General features: G+C 39.9%; 1 protein-coding gene across 4 annotated transcripts in view; it reads right to left on the reverse strand.

The window, feature by feature from the left end:
• The window catches only part of sgsm2 (small G protein signaling modulator 2), a 91,965-nt gene that overhangs the window by 63,740 nt on the left and 8,849 nt on the right, over positions 1-19,376 (reverse strand). For all 4 annotated transcript variants that reach the window (XM_029446697.1, XM_029446698.1, XM_029446696.1 and 1 more), the window contains exon 2: positions 16,195-16,270. In XM_029446697.1, the coding sequence (XP_029302557.1) occupies positions 16,195-16,270 (76 nt within the window). The remainder of the gene's footprint in view (positions 1-16,194; positions 16,271-19,376) is intronic.

Raw genomic sequence — 19,376 nt, forward strand, 5'->3', positions numbered from 1 at the left:
ACAGTCTGTGGCGGTGAGATAAAGTTCTCCTATACATGAGCTGCAGTGCTCAGCTATTGATTTCCTTTGGCGCACGTTGTTTCAGCCCCTAAAGTCCCATCAGTGAAAGCAGATAAACCTCAGCATTATTTTCCTAACCACAACTTCTCTTATATATTTGATGAGCAGTTGAAGAGGTGATGGGTTGACCGACTGAATCAATATTTAATCACCCTGTGTGCGGTGCAGACATTAGACGAGAGAAAGTGGACATTAGAGTTAAAAAACATCAGGGGGAGGACGAGTTAGGAATATGAAGGAACACTGTTGTTTGTCTGGAATTAGAACGGGATCTCTTTCTGCATTAGTAAGTGATTTCTGCAGCTTCAGAGACACAAAATAATCCTATTGGCTCTGCAAACCTTCTGCAACCTTTTGCAAGACTGACATCAAGAGAAACACTCCAACCCAGACGGCTGCTTTAATCTCTGAAACACAGTTGATGTTTTCTTGTGCTGGAACAAAGTCCTTGAAACATTATTACACTACAACACATGGCCTGATTAAATCTGCTTTAAAGCCCTCAGATCGATAACATGCAGGCAAGCTTTGATTGTGAGAATTGTTCATTAAGACTGTAATAAACATGAGCCTTACCCATGGCACAAAGCTAGTAATAAACTAGTTAAAATCTAAAAAGGCATTAACGCTAATGTACTATTTCCCTGTTTCAATAGAGAGTAGGAGGTTGGTTTCCTTTAAGTAGAATCAAGCACTTCACCACTGCTGTATGCTCTATAATCTTTTATATTACAAGTTGAGACCAACACTATTATCAATGTACAAGAATAGGAAAGAATGGGTTTGCAAATGTATTCACCTCTTTATTTTACTGTAATCTGGGGCCTCTGGTGGAAATTCTGTTAACGAAGATGAGCTAAAGTTTCCGTGAGGAAATCTGCCAGTATTTGGAGGTAATGGAAAAGACACCACAGATCTCTGGGACAAATGTGTCAATGTGAGCTGGCCTTTTTGTGCGTCTGCCTGTGGGAGACTCAGATGCAGCAAGCAGTGTTACCAACTTGGCGACTTTCTCGCTAAATCAAGCGACTTTCCAAATCCTCTTAATAAACAAAAAAAAACAAGAATCAACAGAAGAAAGTTCATTTGTAGTTCTAAACATATTTACGGTGTTTTTTACACACTTTTTTGTCTCTCCCACGACGTTATTCCTCTCTGCTACAGCGTCCATTACAATTACATGCATATAGCTGATTATGCAAATTAGGCAATTTAGCGACTTCTATGACAGCCAATAGCTACTTTCCTTACTGAGGAGTTGGCAACACTGGCAGTAAGGAAACTTTGATCACTTTATGTGTTTCCAAACACTGACAAACCATGTCTCCACTGCTGTGTTCCCGGCTGCAAAACCCACACAGGAATCGTCTCACTGATGCACACCTTCACTCACTGAGGGTTTCCACAGAACTCCAAACATTAAACTGGCAACTAAGAAAAGATTCCAAACTGGCTCTGACACATGTGCATAATAATAGCAATAATAGTAATAATACATTTTATTTGGAGGCGTCTTTTAAGACACCAAAGGACACCTTACAAAATACAGCCAGGTTATATTACATACATAAGGAGAATGTAGCCGACCTATATATGTTGCATATAATTTTGCACTTTATCCAATATGTCTATCCTGTTCAATAAATGTTGACGGTGTTTGGCCCTAGATGTAGTCCCAGTTTTGAATTTTGGCCCTCTCTGTGATTGATTTTGACACGCCTGGTGTAGAGTGTGGTCTCATCTTTATACACCTCAGGAGACTCATAGAGGTCAAGAATAGGGTGAGGGGAAAGTACTGCTACAACTAGTAAAGACCGGAACTGGCTTTGATCAGTTTGGCCATTATCTGGCAGACCCACTTCATTCTCAAGCAGTTCACTGTTCACTGTTTTCTCCCACAATAAACACCTAGGTCATCTCGAGATCATACCTTCACACTGTACCATTCACATAATGAGTACCAGGCCATGGAGATAAGAAACAGAGCCGTAAAGCAATGCAGTGTTTTTCCATTACACACCCTTGAACACATCATGGTTTTTTAAACACCCCCCAGGTTGTTGGGGTTCTGTCACGATCTGGTTGTACTCTCTGTTTCCTGTTTTATTTTGTAAAGTTCACTCCCCTTGTGTCATGTTTAGTTGTACTTCCTGTCTGTGTGTTTTCCCTCCATTTGTGATTGTTGATTGGATCCTCCTGTGTCCATTGCCTTTCTCCCCCAGCTGTGTCTCGTACCCCTCATTAGTTTCTGTGTGTATATATCCCTGTCTGTCTCATTGTTCCTTGTCGGATCGTCAGTGATTACCTGGTGTCTTCCGCCACTGGCCGCCACTGGTTGGTTTGTGTTTTCAGTGTTTTTTTACTTTTTTGTTACTTTTGTATTTTTGCAAGCTTTCTTAAAATAAAGCTCTCTTTTGGTTAAAATCATCATCTGTTTCACTGCATTTGGGGCCTCCTGTACCAAACCGTAACAGGTTCAGTGTCTTGCTCAAGAATACCCTGACATGTAGGAGTCAGGGAATGAACCACCAACCATATGATTAATGGCATACCTTTTATGATGGCAAGAAATCAACAGCCACAACAACTTTAAAGTGTTAAAATATAACATATTTGCTTTAGCTTATCATAATGAAGTATGCAATTCTGTCTGCCTCTGGGTGGTGATTTCTCTTTCACAATAAAAGCCCTAGACATATACACTGCATCACTGCCTACCAGAGAGCATTTTCTAAGAGGTAACACAACAAAATAGCTTACACTAGCTATCCCCAGGTAGAGGAACAACCCAAGTAACGTTAAAGGGCCAATGTGTAGTATTTAGGAACTCTTTACTACGCTAGATCAGTAAGTTACAAAACCTGCATACCTATTAATACTACGTGTTTAACTCTATCTTTATCACAGCACTGAGGTCGGGGTGTTTAGTTATTTGGGATTCTTTTCATTGTTTCTTGCTTTGGACAGAAACGTTAGCCATGTTAACAATATATGAACAAGTAGATGGACTTGTCGTGACGGACAGAAGTGTTTGTGAATTAACAAGTTAAAAGATGTCACTGCTGGGTACTTACAGTCCAATATGAAACAAACATTAATGTTTATCATAAACTGTGACAATAACCTGGGCCAACAAAGACAGGAAATACTACAAGCAATTTACTGCAATGAGAGATCCAAGCTGATAAAAGCAGAGTATATGCAAACATGCCTGCAAACATTTTTCTGTACAGTAGAATTTAAAGACTTTTTATTTTGAGTTGTTATTTTTGTATAATCACAATCTTCAAGCTCAATAGAACTTGATCATTATTGATTGATATGAATTTTTTTTTTAGGACAAATCACCCATACCATGTATTTATTTATTTATTTATAACCTTTATTTTACCAGGATAGGTCTCATTGAGATTAAAAATCTCTTTTTCAAGAGAGTCCTGGCCAAGATAGGCAGCAGCATAGTTACAGACGACAACAAAAAACAGTCACAATCACAACATTAATTAAAACATTTACAGACACAGCGGTCTGCTTCGATGTCTTTAAGAGTTGCTTTAAGTCTGTTCAGAGAGACCAGCTCTCTGAGTTTCAGCTCATTCTGCAGCTGGTTCCAGGCAACCGGAGCAGCGTAACTAAAAGTCGTTTTCCCAAGTTTTGTACGGACTTTTGGGACAGTTAAAAGAAACAAGTCCTCGGAGCGAAGCCGATATGGTCTACTACATTTTCGACTAATGTAGATCCTTAGGTATGGAGAAAGAGCACCAAGAATAGCTTTATAAATAAGGATGTGCCAGTGTTTCAGTCTACGGGAGGTCAGGGAAGACCATCCAACACGAGCATATAAGGTGCAGTGGTGCGTCAGGGTTTTGAGGTTTGTTATGAATCTCATTGCCCCGTGGTAGACGGTATCCAGAGAGCTGAGGCACTCAGACGATGCATTCATATAAACAACAATCTCCATAGTCCAACACAGACAGAAATGTTGCAAAGACTAATCTCTTTCTGGCCTCAACAGAAAACAGGACTTGTTTCTAAAGACCTAATTTTATTCTAAAAATGTTTCAAAAGTTTTAAAATGTGAGGTTTTAAAAGGAGGAGAATTGTCAATGATAATGCCAAGATATTTGAACTGAGACACAGATTCAATCTCTGTAAAGTGGTGATAGGAGGGAGGTTCAAGTGTTTCTTTTTTGCTTTCGAGATCATGTAAAATAAATGTTTAGTTTCCTACATGTTAAGGACACATTGATTTACAAGTAAATTAATTAAATGAGCCATTGAGTAGATATTTTAAGGCAAAAGAGAGTCACTTGTTTGTCCATGTTTTCACCCAATTTGGAATGCCTGATTCCCTTTGCAGTGTAGTTGTTGCCACGACTCGCTCCATTGCTGGCCTCTGGTGGTTGTTGGCTATAAAGTTGCTTACTTTGCTGCCTCATCTGCGAGCGATATACTTGGATGTAAGACGTGGGAGTTTCACACTGTTCTCACATTTCAACGTGCTGTGCAGGTACACACGACCCAGAAGTAGTCACAAGAAGACTGCATCCCTCTCTGGCTCCCCACCTGCAAATATTGCTTCTTGTGTCATGAGTGCTTCAGCATGGCAGAGTCATTCCTGCTGCTACTGTCATGATCTTGGTGTCCCTGCATCCTGTTTTATTTTTGAAAAGTTCACTTTTCCTTGTGTCATGTCTTGTATTACTTTATGTCCTTGTGTTTTTCCCTCCTTTAGTGATTGTTGATTTGATCTTGTGTCCTTGTGACCTTGTGTATTTGCCTTTCTCCCCCAGCTGTGTCTCGTTTTCTTGATTAATGTCTGTGTGTATATCCCTGTCTGTCCCATTGTTCCTGATCAGTTTTTCATCCATGTTACCTGGTGGGTTTTGTCCTGTGGCTCCTAGTGCTCCCTCGTGTCTTTCCTGGTTTGTTGATTCAGTTTTACTTTTTATCTTATTTTGTATTTGTAAGCTTTTATTAATAAAGCTCTCTTTTCGTGTGGCGTTCTGCATTTGGGTCCTCCCCTTTACATCATCATAACAGCTACTTTGTATCAGTAGAAAAACTGCAGTACTGCAAATAATTTTCTAAAATGATTAAAGGATGATGTTGAAATATGTTGACTGACAGACAAGGTGAATTTATAAATAGTTGTATTAAGAACTGTTGAACCATAAGGATTAAAACCTAGAATCCTAGAAAAGCTACCATAATGTTTCAGAGAAAAGTCTGTGCTGCTAATGTGAAGAGAAAGCAAACCGTGAAGGGACTTTTTTTCTTGGCATATATGCTGGGTGAGTAACCTTCATTTGAATGACTGGCCTCCATCTCGAAACATGGTATCCAGTCATAACACATTTAAGGCTGGAACTCATTCATGCACCCACTCAAACTCAGATTTCAAATCAGTTTTTTTATTGTGAAACTATACTGTAACGCGAAGTATTGTTTGCATGTCATATCTACCAGATAAGATCTTCGTTTGTTTCAGAAACCTACCATTAAATATTAAAATGTAACTTCAATTAGTCAGATCTCACTTTAAAATTATGTTGACCAATTACATAATGCAATGTCTCACTGGCAGAAAGAAAGCATCTGCCAGAACATTATGTATTGGTTTATTCATGGCTCTAAATATCAAGTTGTTAATGCTGTAAGTGAATTATGCTACATCCTGCTTTAATCTACAAACAAGCCAAGCTGCTACGTTGTGAATTTTTCTGACAATAACACAGATCTAGCTTTAAAAAACTCTGACAAATGTTTGGGCTTCAGATCATAATGCCTCGGATTTATACTGATAATAATAATAAACAAATTCCAGTTGGCCTTTATACCTTCTGCTTGATCATCTCTGTGGTATGGCTTTGACAAATACTGTGGCGTTTTTAATTGCAGTAAGAACATGTAAAAATGATGCATCAAACGGTTGTGGCCAGCGCCATAAAGAAACGTCACCTCGAATGAACATCAAAAAGACAGATAGCAGAGACAAGACACAAGCGTCATATATGCAACTGTGACTGTATATGCGTCTCAATTTGTCCATGTTTCTGTCAAAAGGTACAAGCATTTATCTGAGGATGGCAGAGTTGCCATGGAGACCAGCTGTAATTAATGGAACACCTGACGCTTTACTACAGTCTCTCGTGGCTCCAGATTCCTGTCGCTCTCAATCAACTCGAGGGAGAGAGTATGAAAGAGACACACAAAGAACTAAACAGATGGAGATAGTAAATGGAAAATATTTCAATGACTAATCTGCATTCCATCATTATGTGAAAGAGCTAATTTCACATGTGTGACGTACAGAAAGATAAAATACCTTGAGGACATTTACTACTAACATTTGCATTACAATGTCCTTTGTACGTCTGAAATTCACTGTCTCAGGATAACAACACTGGCTGCTCAGTGTGACGGACCAAGAAAACCAGCTGAAAAGCTTTGACAGTGGAACAGTTGCTAAACCATGCTAGTCGGGTTAGTCCTTGGATTTCTATAGCGGTCGTCTGTATGGCTGACTAAAGCGGATGAGAAATGAGAAACCAGAGCTAGAAATAGCTTCATGGAGGGAGGGTGAGATGTGAGGCAAAGATACTGCGGGAGGTGAAGCGGGACAGGCTGTGATCCAGTTATTGCGGTTCCGCCCGCTCCCCAACACGCTCAACATCAGTGGCTGTGACACAGCTCATGGAGGTGATTAAAGTACTTGCACACCGTGTTCACATGTAGAGATCAGGGCTGCAACTAACGACTATTTTCGTTATCAATTAATCTGCTATTTACTTTCTAGATTCATTGATTAAACGTTTGGTCTATAAAATGTCAGAAAATAATAAAAGAAAATGTCTTCCCCAGTTCCTCAAAGTCCAAGCTGATGTCTTTAAATGTCTTGTTTTGTCAATTATTAATCGATTATTAAAAAAGCTGATCAATTTATCGATTAGTCGATTTATCGTTGCAGCAGTAGTAGGCCGTCTCTGGCCTCTCATGAAGGCAGTCACGGTACAAATTAATCCATGTTGTGAGTTCATGCCTGAGGATTTAGACAAAAGGGGTTATTTCATTTGAAATAGCAGAGCATTGGATTATGCTGCAGGAGTGCTTTGTGAAGTTGTTATGGACATTTGATGCATTTTTCCACTGTGAAAACCTGGGCTCAGTTCTCTGAGGGAAGGAGAAAACAAACACTTTACATCCACCTTTCAAGACTACAGGGGGTGAGTGATAGACATTGGGTAGAGTAATACTGTGAGACTAATGTGTCCTAAACTGGGTAATTTATCTTTTGCATTTCTGTTCATGTTTGTGTTGTCACTTACATTCATCCATTTATATTTTGTTCTCACGCAAAGATAAATATAAGCAAACCATTTTTGTATATTTGTATCCATTCGTTTGCATTTAGATTATTTTCCCACTATTAGTATTTACAAGAAAAACTGTGATTTTGATTTATTTAATTTTCTCACAAAAGGAGTTTCAAACGTGTCATATTATATGTTGCTCTGGAGCCAACAATCTACTGCGTGTGTGTAGGCTTCAATATGCTGGTGAGGACAGCTGCAGCAGTTGCGCTGTGATGAGAGTCAAGCTGAAAGCATTGTGCAGTCACGACTGCTGTGGCTCTGCTGTGATGTCTGGACGGCACTTTGGCCTTTTGGCTTCTGCTCTGCATCAGTCACCAGCACTACAGGTTCTCACTCTTTGTTACTCTCTGGTTTCTGTTCACACAAGTGCTGATCTGTCAGAGACAGGATCTCACTTTGTATTCCCTCTGCCTCAAAATGCACAAGGTGAGAAACTAACATTTGGTAATGGTAAATAGAGATGTCAAGAGAACTACTTACCTTTATACCAAGTTGATGCCAAAACTCTGAAAACGTGACGGTACTAGTTAATCCTACAGTACCACCAGGGATTGAGGCTAACGGCGTCCTAACGTCACAGGGACAATAGAAAATGTGCTTAGGACTTCAACTGACTATCTACACGTCCAGGGGACGCACTACATTTTCCCTGATAATGCTACATTGTGAACATCAAATCTGTGTTGAAATCAGCAGGAGGAACGCAGTGTTGCCAACTCCTCAGTAAGGAAAGTAGCTATAAGCTGTCCTAAATGACGTCATCGCCTAATTTACGTGTGTGTGTGTGTGTGAACCTGAATATGTTTAGAACTACAAATTAACTTTCTTCTGTTTCTGTTCTTTTTTTTGCCATTGAAATGGACCACTTCTCAAAATAAAGTCGCCAGATTTGTCGTTAGTTGCTTGGGACAAAAAAAATCGGCAAGAGATTTGGAAAGTCAGATTTAGCGAGAAATTTGCTCAATTGGCAACACTGGAGGAACGCTAGCTAGCTAGCTGTTAGGTGTCATTGAGTTACATTATGATGCGTTCAAGCTCTTAAGTAAAAGTTAGTATTGGCCAGAGATAAATATCATCATGAGTTGTGTTCAAATGTAACCTTGTAAAATGAATAAATCTAGTAGTTTGAAGGTGATTTTTTTTCACAGCAATACAAACATTAGAAAAGGAATTATGACCCATTTAACTTCCTGACAAAAACCGCTCTGCAAACGCTAATAGTGTATATAGAAGTACACGGGAGTTATTGTTTGTGTTTTTAATGGTGGTCTCGAGTTGACAATTTGATGATGATTTAACCATGTAAAGTGCCTTTGAGCCTTCAACCTTCAAGCGCTATACAAATAAAATGTAATATTATTATTAATATAACCATCACATCAACAGATCACTTTATTAAGCTCTGCGTTCCAAAAGTCATGCGTTGTAGTGCACATCCTGCAGCCTCGGAGAATAAACTTGTACAACAGGCTCTTGAAACAACAGATGGCGTGTGAGTATGCTCAGCTCACAAAATCTGGGATGAGGAATATAAAATGAAAATAAAACTGATTAGATGAGCTTGAGCCACATGTTTAGGCTTGAGTAATATATATATGAGTTCTATAATTTAATGATATTTACTGTAATCTAATTAGCATTCTGATTAATAGCATATTTTAAATCTTCATATATTATTTGACATTTCTTTCATAAAACATATGCAATTAAATCTGAAAGCTGAATGGGATGAAGTGGACCTTGTTATAAGCACCATCGTTATTTCCATTGGTTTAATATATCACTTCTCTATTACAGTCTTTTGCTATCGTTTTCTTTCTATTTCTGTCTGTTCATCTGTAAAGTACATGGAGCCCTGGATGTCCATTCAGTGGCAGGTCATTGCATGACCACGAGTGTCCTAATGAGCCCATCAGCTGCTTCAGGCTATTCCCTCTTCTCTTACTCGCCAATGTTTCCTTTTCTTCTGCTCTACTCCTCCACATTTTCCCAGTTAATCAAATCATGTCCTTCTTCTAACCCTCAATCAATACGATCAATTATCACTTATTTTTCCATCTCAACTTCTGTCTCATTCCTGCAATGGAGAAATGCAGGGTTTTACCCAAATATGATGTTTTGTAGTTTAGTAGACTTAAATGCTATTTTCTATTTTCTTTTTCATTTCCCACACATTGTATTTGTAGAAACTATGTTCTTAAACACCCGTAAACAGGGACGAAAAGCGAGCCTGCCACGTTTTATTTGTTAATATGTTGTATTAAGAATCTGAATCTGGTTAGGAGTGTGTTTGAAGTGGCAACATTGCATGATGCTCCATTTATTCAGTGTTAAGTTTCAGCAAACACATAATACTTTTGACACACCTTTCAGTTTTTGCTGTCAGATGACTCCACAAGCATACCATATGTTTATATTTTAATCTAATTGGCGTACACATTACGTAGCAAAACACCAGTCATATATATGTTAGTGTACTGTATGTGACAGAAACATGTGATGTCTACACTATGGAGAGTTTCCACTGTAATGTGGTTTTAGTGCCATTATATTGAATATTATTTGTTTTGTTTCATGTAGCTGTTTTTTTCTTTTTTTCTTGTCTCTGCTCTCCTACTGTTTGGGATTCAGATATTCGTGATTGACTTTTCAATGCATGATACTTGAATTGTCAGCGTGCAGGTGTTACAAGGTGTGAAAAGCTCAAATATTCAGATAAACTGCTGTATAGTCTCTGTTTGTTGAAAGTAGACTGAGCAGCTGTTAATTATTAAATATATTTCCACCCATGTTTCTTGTTCAAGGTGTAACCTTTTCTGATTTCTAAAGATGGAGGCTGGTAAAAACTTAATAACAGCAGACTTCCTCATCTGCCTACTCGAGCCCTATGAACGGACAAGGACAAATTAATACCCTTTGGCGTCATCTATAATTACCTATTAGTCTTTTAGTTACAGACCGTGCAGTTAATTGAAGCCTATGTATATTTTAAGGGCAGTGTGGCTATGAGTGGCTATAATTTAAATCACTATTCTATTTCTATCTGAATATTTTAGTGTCTCTGTTTTCAGCATGGGACGTTTGATGTCGAGGAAAAATCAAGCATTTTGAGGTGTTCCATTAATAACACATACACTGTGTTCATTTGAGGGCGGTGTATCTTTCGGGACACGGTTTTATGCATCTTTTGCCCATGTTTCATCACACACGCATAACATGTAGAGAGAGAAAGAGAAATCCCACATTAAACAGCTCGACTCCTCCTCATGAGGCTAATAAGAGTGAGTTATGTGATCAGTTTAAAATGTTGTGGAGAAGTTTTGGACTCCTACACATAGACACAGTTATGCAACAGTTAACTCCAACCACGCAGATAGACTGGCCAACAAATCTCCTGCAGGTTCCTATCCATAACTGCAGTAAATACCAGGGTTGCAACCAGCTCCCACTAAAGTTTCATTGGCCGCCCCAGCCAACTGGCTCGTTATCACTAACAGCCTGGTGAAAAAAGCCCTTTTTTTTGCAGTTATATAATCAACAGCATGTCCTATGGAGGGGCAAGAAGAGCAACCAACACAAGAACCACAAGAGACCACAGAAGGTTTTGTAACTGATGTGTGATGCACATTGTGCTACTTGCTCTTGAGAGGTGCTGTATAAATACACTTTATCTAACACAACTTTACTGTAGGGGTGGGCCATATGACTTAAAACTTAAATCACTTGTATATTATATTGTATTGTGTTTTGCGGTGACAGTATTATATCGCGGTATAACGGGGATACTCCACTCAAAACATCTACCTCGTGTCTACCTGTATTAACAACGTAAGGGAACGCATCTTAAGGAAGATAAGAGGTTCATTAGTAAAAGTAATGTGATCAATTCTCAGAAGTAACAGCCCTGCCAAGTTGTATTGAGTTGAGAGTGAACTGTATTGCTGAGTAACCTGCATCCAAGAATATCTTGGGGGGTAAATGCTTTACGTTTACCGTTTTATTATTTCTAATTTTCTTCATCTCTGATATATAGGTGCCACATCATTTATGACCTGACGTACCACAAATACACCAGTCGAACTGGGAATTATATTACATTTAAAATTATTTCCATTTTTAAAGAAACTGAAAGCTGATTTAACCTTTTACATCTTCACCATAGACTATTAGTCTTCACTATGTTTTACATGAGAGCCACATTGATAGGACAAAGTCGATAGGAGAGCCACTTTTACCTACAAAGTATGAAAAGCAACATCCACTGTCTGCTTATTAATCTGTCATCCAACCCAGAACATACAATATGCAATGCAGCCAACCAATACATTCAATAAAAGCAGGATTATCTTAATACTGGGATGATGTTGTCAAACTCTGCAAACAATATTTCTGCTGAAGCCAAAAAGCAGTGTTTCACAATGTTTGAGTCTGAGAAGGTTTTTTTGCCTGAGCCAAAATCCATGCGATCTCAAAAGATGCCTCAGTTAATCGTTCAGCTGTATTAGTTGTCCTGTGTACGAGCCTTTGTTGTCCAGAAACAGAAGAAAGCTGATCTATTTTATTTATTTTGTACTAATTTCTCTTCCAGGTGCGTAAGTTTCGTTGAATTTTGGATGCGTTGTTTGGAAATGCCGCTCCAAATGACTTCTCTTGAAACCAGAGCGGGTTTGTTTGCACATTAAGCACGAAGGGTTCGACTCGTGGAGGAAAAATACTAAACTCCTCTGTCCACAAATTTCCAATGCTCATTTTGTATGGCTCGTACCTTTCTTTTTTAACGGGAGCAGCTGTTGTCTGTCCACAAACCACATCTCCAGCATCTTCCGCTCGACTCCGCTGTGGTTTGATGCTCCAAAGACAAATCTTAATTTTGCTCGTTTGTCACGCTTTGTTTCTGTCCACCTGGTGTGCAACTATTATAAGAGATTGATCCATTGTACGTCTGTAGAAACACACGCTAACTAGCATGAAATGGTGAAACGAGTCGACTGGAGCCAAGCTAATGCAGGTATGAAGTGCCAGGTTGGTCGTAGTATCCTCCAATTTAAATGTTCAAATTTAGCGATATAAATTATTTGTCAGTAAATGTCCATATTCATAAGCATGCTTATGTTAACATATTTTTAATGAGCTTAAGTTTATTTATTTATATACTAGCCCACCACGTATCTACCCGTCCAAGAGCACATTCCCCATTGTATCGCTGATAGACCGCCAAAACTGGCAACTCCGCAGTGAGTCAGTGTTCCGCCGAGCAAGTTTAAATATCTTGTTTCTAGTCTATATTTGCATCTTTTATCAATTATTATTGTCAATTATTTGTATTATTTGTAGGCTAATAGAGCAGACACTGTGTTTTAATGGGTTGTATGTAATAGCCCTGCTTGTTTTTAGTGTTTTTATGAAATATCTGTATTGACTGCATAATCATATCTATCATCCCTTTATTTAGCCCACTGCCACGCGAGCCACCAATTAAAGCTTGGCGAGCCGCAGGAGGCTCGCGAGCCGCGCAATGAGTAACACTGGTATAGACTATATAGAGTCTCTGATCTTAACTCACTTGAAGGAAGAGTTTATAAATACTGTACCAAGACACATTGTCCTGCGTGACCGCAGCGTTGTGGCAAGTAGATCTCCTTTGTGCGTGCTAAAACCAAAACATGTGTATGTACTCAGCCAAAATGTGTGCGTGTGTGTGTGTTTGTTTATCATGGTAACGAGAGTATTGAACATTTATGTCGTGGCAGAACGTGAATCCGCTGGCGGTGACGAAACTGATATACCGGCCACTCCTACAGTACCGTATTTACTTTCAGCTCTTTACCATATATATTGTATTTCATTAGATTGCCTTTGTGCTATACCCCATCTGCACTTAGCTACTTCATGCATCTTGGGCAGAAAACATCTAAGTGTAAAGGCAACCAAGAAGCATTAGAAATGTATCCAATTGCTCAAACCCCCTCAGCATTCCAGCCAGGCGCTGAAAAGGTTCAAATGCATCTATCTCTGCCAGACACAAACTTTACTCAATCAAAGTGTAACTGGCAGTTCCATAAACAATAAAATCTTCCACAAGAAGAATAATCAATGTGTGAGATTTATTTTCGATAGTTATTTTTGAATCCGTTTTCCTCTACTTACAAAAATACTAGCAAACAGCCGATGCGTCATAAACTCATAGTCATAGCAACTGAAGTTACACTAAAATGGCCCTATTGTCACATATAAGGGGCAGTGACACCGTCCTCTGGACATGAGAAGGGGCCGACTCGAAAAATCAAGACACATGCAGATTGTGAAGAGGGTAATATGTTAAAGTGTAATATCTATCACATCTAGGTTTCATGAGACACTTTAAATGTAGTTTTTTTGTTTTATCTTAAACCTTTATTAGATAGTGACATAGAGATAGGGACAGACTAGAGCATAGAAGACAGGGGACACAGCCCGTGACTAATTCCTGCACTGACATCATGGGATATCATTAGCATCTGACCTTTTACCTTTTACCTTTCACAAGAAGAGGCTGATGATTACCCTGCATTGCAGTGATGTCATGGCTGTGTCGGCCTGCAGGCTCTCAGTGCAGAAAAAGGAGCCCACCATGTGGTCTGACCACATGTAGTCACATTGACATGGGGGTGGTCAACTACATACTGTACTTGGGGCGGCTGTGGCTCCGGAGGTAGAGCGGTCTTTAACCGAGGGTCAATGAATGCTGACAGGTGTCGTAAAGCTCGTTGAGGTGTGTTAACAGTTTTTGCGATTTGAAACCTCGAGTTTCACGAGAGGGCGGAGCTAAGTACAACCAAATGTTGAACTAGACATTTTTAGACGACCAAACTGTTACAATTAACTTTCATAAACTGAAAACACTCAGTGAGCGTGTTAAAGTTCGAAGACAAAAACACGGGGAGCACCCAAAACGGACGACACCGGGGTAGTGACCTGTCAATCACAATGTAGCCACACCCTCAAGCATATGCAGCTTTATCATCCATTTTACTCTAAATGGAATCATAATTTCCATAATGATCTGACGCAGAGCATGATAACAGATCTCTCTCTCTCTCTCTCTCTCTCTCTCTCTCTCTCTCTCTCTCTCTCTCTCTCTCTCTCTCTCTCTCTCTCTCTCTCTCTCTCTCTCTCTCTCTCTCATTGGAGGACTTTCCTTTAACCTGCATTTTCACATATTGGGATAACCACATTCTCAGAAACCATCTACCATCCAATAATAGATTTTAAGCAAACACCTTCTGTGGATTCAGAGTGAAATCCCCAGTGCCTTCGAGGATCTCCATCATTAAGGAAGCAGTGAGCAGAAAATTCCTGTCTCCACACACATCTGGGAGTCTGCACTTTCCCTACATGAAGAACATTATACACTGTACATTCTACATGCAACAGGCATTACTCTAATAAATAGTCTAATAGATAGTATTAGACATATTAATCTTCAGGGAAAATGAGAAGTGTTGCCACATCACAGGGAAGTCCACACATTTAAAGTCATGGGATTGTTTTTGACTACATTGATACAGGTGATTGCGATGTGCTGCTGTCATTAGTAACTGAGCAGCAAACATACAATATGAGGTTTCAATCAGTCAATGTCGGGGGAAGGACGAGTGTAAAGATTGGCCAACGTGTTCCATGTAACCCAGGGTTACGCAGCCTTGGCTCTACAGCAGCAGTGTGAAGGGGAGAGAGCTCGACGCTGGATGTCCTGTAGAATAGTTCAAACTAAGACAGCCCTGCTCTCTGGTCAGCCATGAGGAGGACACTCCTCCACTACTTGGACAGGGAGGTGATCCTGGCTGTTCTGGAGAGACATGTTTGATCTACTGATGTTGAGACATGAATAGATTAACTCTCACAGCGGTCACTCTTATTGCATGGAATCACAGTGGCCCACAGAGGTCAATTCAATGTACATGTCCTGTCTGTACACGAGGAAGGAAAGAACTGGCTTTTATAATCTTAATCTAAAAAAAATACTATTTATGGTTGTTGCTGTTCGGAGTTGTATCCTCATGGTTGTTTGCACTAATTGTCAAAAAGCGTCAGCTAAATGAACTGTAATGTATTGGTCAATAAAGTTGTTCTGTATACTACAAGTGCAGCTGGAGTTTGACCTCATCAGGCATGAACATGGCAGTGTAGATGGAGAGATGCTGGATGTGACCGGGTGTCAGTGTATTTGGGGTAACAGCGGGACACAGGGCAGGTAGGGGCAGTGGGGTTGAATGTGTCTGAACCCCATGAAGTGCTTCTACTGAGTCACCGCTCATTTAGCTGAGTCAGCTGTTTGACCAGCGTGGAAGCTGTGACTCACAGCATTACCAGCTCAACCATCCGGTCAGAAGGGGCAACCCCTCTATCATCGGCTCACACACACACACACACACACACACACACACACACACACACACACACACACACACACACACACACACACACACACACACACACACACACACACACACACTGTAGATGTGTCGAGGGGCTTAGAAAGCCTTGGTTTTGTACAGCCTGTCTCTGAAATTGGTTTCCATTAGCTCCACTGAGATTATTAACTTTCCATTGATGCAGCAGCAGTCACTGGCACAGTGACGTCAAGCAGTGTCCTTGAAGGAGAAGCAGCACCCAGTCACCTGCTGAGGAGTTCAACAAGTGTGCGTGCAAGACAGAGAGCGGAAGAGAAGGAGACAAATGTGTGTGTATCCAGAGAGACACAGAAAAGCTTACTTACTGCATAGAGCAATGATGTGGCTGCTGTCTTCGTGGACAAATTTCTTAGTCACTGCTTCCTCCATAATCTGCTTCACCTACACACACACACACACACACACACACACACACACACACACACACACACACACACACACACACACAGGCACAAAATAAACCACAGTTTGAATTATCGTATTTACGGTTCATTTAGGGTTCATCCTCTGGAGGTATGAATGTGATATGTACATTTCATGACAAACAGCCCCTTAAGATTTTGATTATTATTGGTGTACAAGTTAACATTTTAGATTGATGAAGGTGTTAGATGCCATCCTCCAGAGAATATGAATATGCACAGCACCTGTTCCGGATACCATGTCATGAACCAAAGAGATGATCAAAGAAATGTGAAGCTGAAGTGGTGCGAGATAAAATGTCAAGTGTCTCAAAGTGATTTAGATTATTGGACAATGAATATCCACAATGCACTTCAAACATTTAATTTACGACGGCATCATCTGAATGCTAGCGGAGGGAAATAAAAAAAGAGACTGGACGGCGAGTCCTTCTCCCCACAGCGCTCAGGCAGCCTCCCACTGCAGACTTAGACCGTGCCGAAACAATACCTAATGGCACAGAGTTTATCACTGCGTATATGTGACCACACTGGATCCTAGTCAGTACTAAATTATAGCATAGGGTCAAAGTGCTTGAGCATAGCTACAATGTGCCGTCACGTGTGCATCTTCTGCCCTCTATAAACAAGCATCTCAGGATGGAGCAGAACATTTACATTTTTCTAAATAAATGGAAAGAATATTTTTTTTTGCATTTCTTAGTTTTCCCTGTTGTACCACAAACATACAGAACTGTGAGTTGTGTGCCTTCTTTGAGGTGAAAAAAACAACATATCTTCATACAAAAGTGTGTATGATATGCCATTTTAGCATGGGCGTTATAGGAAGAAACCACAGTAGCTGGAAAGTTATTTCTGTATATTTAGATGCGTTTATATGCGTGTTAGCTTCACCCACTTAACGTTTGCACTAATATTGTCGGTCTCACGATGGACAGTTTTTTATTTGTAACCAGCAGGATCAAATGATTTGCTTCAGAACCAGAGATATGGTTGTTTATATTTAATGCATATCAACATCACATCAACACAAAAATAAAAGAATTGCACGGTCTCCTCTTAACATTGTGACAGCTACTAATAACAGTTCTGACAGCCTCGCCCAAACATCCACACCACTGACTTCCAATTAATAGTATGGCAACCCGGAAACATTCAAATGAGTCTTTCTGCTGCTATCTACTGTGTCTCTGGGGAGGGGAGCCAGCGTGAGCTCAGCAACACTGAGTCAGTCTGGTATTCGCTTGTCTAAGTTCCCTATCTCCGTGGAATTAATTGCCGTCAGTAATTAATCCGGGACCTGTCTAACACCTCTGCCTTGTTTGGATCTAATTGATAAACAGGAAGAATTTAATTGTACAACTTCAGTATCACTTGGTTCAAACTTTTACCCTGTCATGAGCTGTCATGTCAGAGTGATGGAGCTTCATCGTCCTCATCACCAAGATAAGGTTCAGCCTTCATCAAGTTTTCCGTGAGTGGTGCCAAATCACCAGTTTTGTACAGCCAGCGAAAGCACTGTTACGTGTGTTAAACGTCCTCCACCGCCCTCAGCCGTACGACTCTACAGAGGGTGAAAGCTGCTCAGCACATCAGCAGGACGGAGCTGCCATCCATGGAGGACCTCTACACCCAGCGGACTCAGGGACTGTTTTATCCCACAGACTCCATGAGACGGTTGAACTCCTGAGCTGTGTGAAGTGTCACTACTTACATATGTTTATAGTAAACACACCTATTCCACATATGTATATATTATTACAGTATTTAAAACTTTACATTCTGTTTTATCTTATTCTATTTTATATGTATATATTTGACTTATTCCTGCATTTGTACTCCATTATGTCTCCTGCACTATTGTTTAGTCTTAAGTACAGGCATTGTACATGCAACTCAGGAACTAAAACCACATTCCTGTTTGCAAGATTAGGGGTGCTGTGATGCAATATATTATTTCAATACCGTAACTGGTGTTATCTGCCAACAGCGAGTAACAACCGCATAGCAGGGCTCTGTAAGGGTTTTATACCTTACAGAGTGGAACTCATTAGAATCACTGTTATGTAGGGATTTATGGGCTGAACGTCGGTTAACGGAACATTATGTTCAACGAAAAATGATTCAGTAAAACAATGGTTTACAAGATTTCTATGACAATAATCCCTGCTGTCTGGATGGAGATTAACCTTGTGTGTGCATACTGTGTCAGTAAAAGCCTGTTAGTGCAATGAGGGGTGACACAGCACCCGGTACGTTACAGTGGGAACATCCTCCAAGCCCGTCGGTCGCCCGTACCGGGATCCAGTCCTGGCTGAGCGATGATTATATAACTAGTAAAGTCAATAGGTGGCTTTTACATTTACAATTCATTTATATTTCATAAAAATAATGTTTTTGTTGGGTTATGCAAGTACTGAAACATTCCTCTCATTAAGCAGGTAGTTGTGTAGAAGCTAAAAAGGCATTTACAGCAGTTATTAAAAAACTTCCATTTGAAGGAGGTGATTGTAAAGGTGTATTGAGGAGATGTATCTAGAACAGCATACGCATTCACAAACCCAGAAAAATGAAGATTACATTATGAAATGTAAAATTGATCAATATCCTACTTTATAAAGCTGCTTGAAAATGGAAATGATGTCACGTTGTTGAACTTATTGTCCAGTTGGACGAGTGCCATTAGCCCACAGATCTGGTCAAACTGGCTGATTAACATACCAGACACTCACGCACACCGAGAGCTGCCTCTGCATGGTTACAACAAATGCTTTAAGAAGGAAGAATAAGGAAATGGCGAGGCATTTGAAGGTAAGAGCGCCATCACTGAGCGTTAGCAAATTATCTTAATATTACTGTTCTGTGGTTACACTAATAAAAACTGTGCCTTTAAACAGATAACCTGGATGTCACTACTGCACACACCAACCAAAGTAATTGCTTTATTTGTAAATTCTGTATTAGGCCTATTTGCACTTAACCCCCAACTACTATAAGGGTTTAAAGGGTTAATAATGGAAGTTGTACAGTATATAAATAGGTCTCAATCCCATAAAAAACATCTG

This window comes from Cottoperca gobio, chromosome 13, assembly GCF_900634415.1.
Source record: "Cottoperca gobio chromosome 13, fCotGob3.1, whole genome shotgun sequence".
Taxonomy (NCBI): Eukaryota; Metazoa; Chordata; class Actinopteri; order Perciformes; family Bovichtidae; genus Cottoperca; species Cottoperca gobio.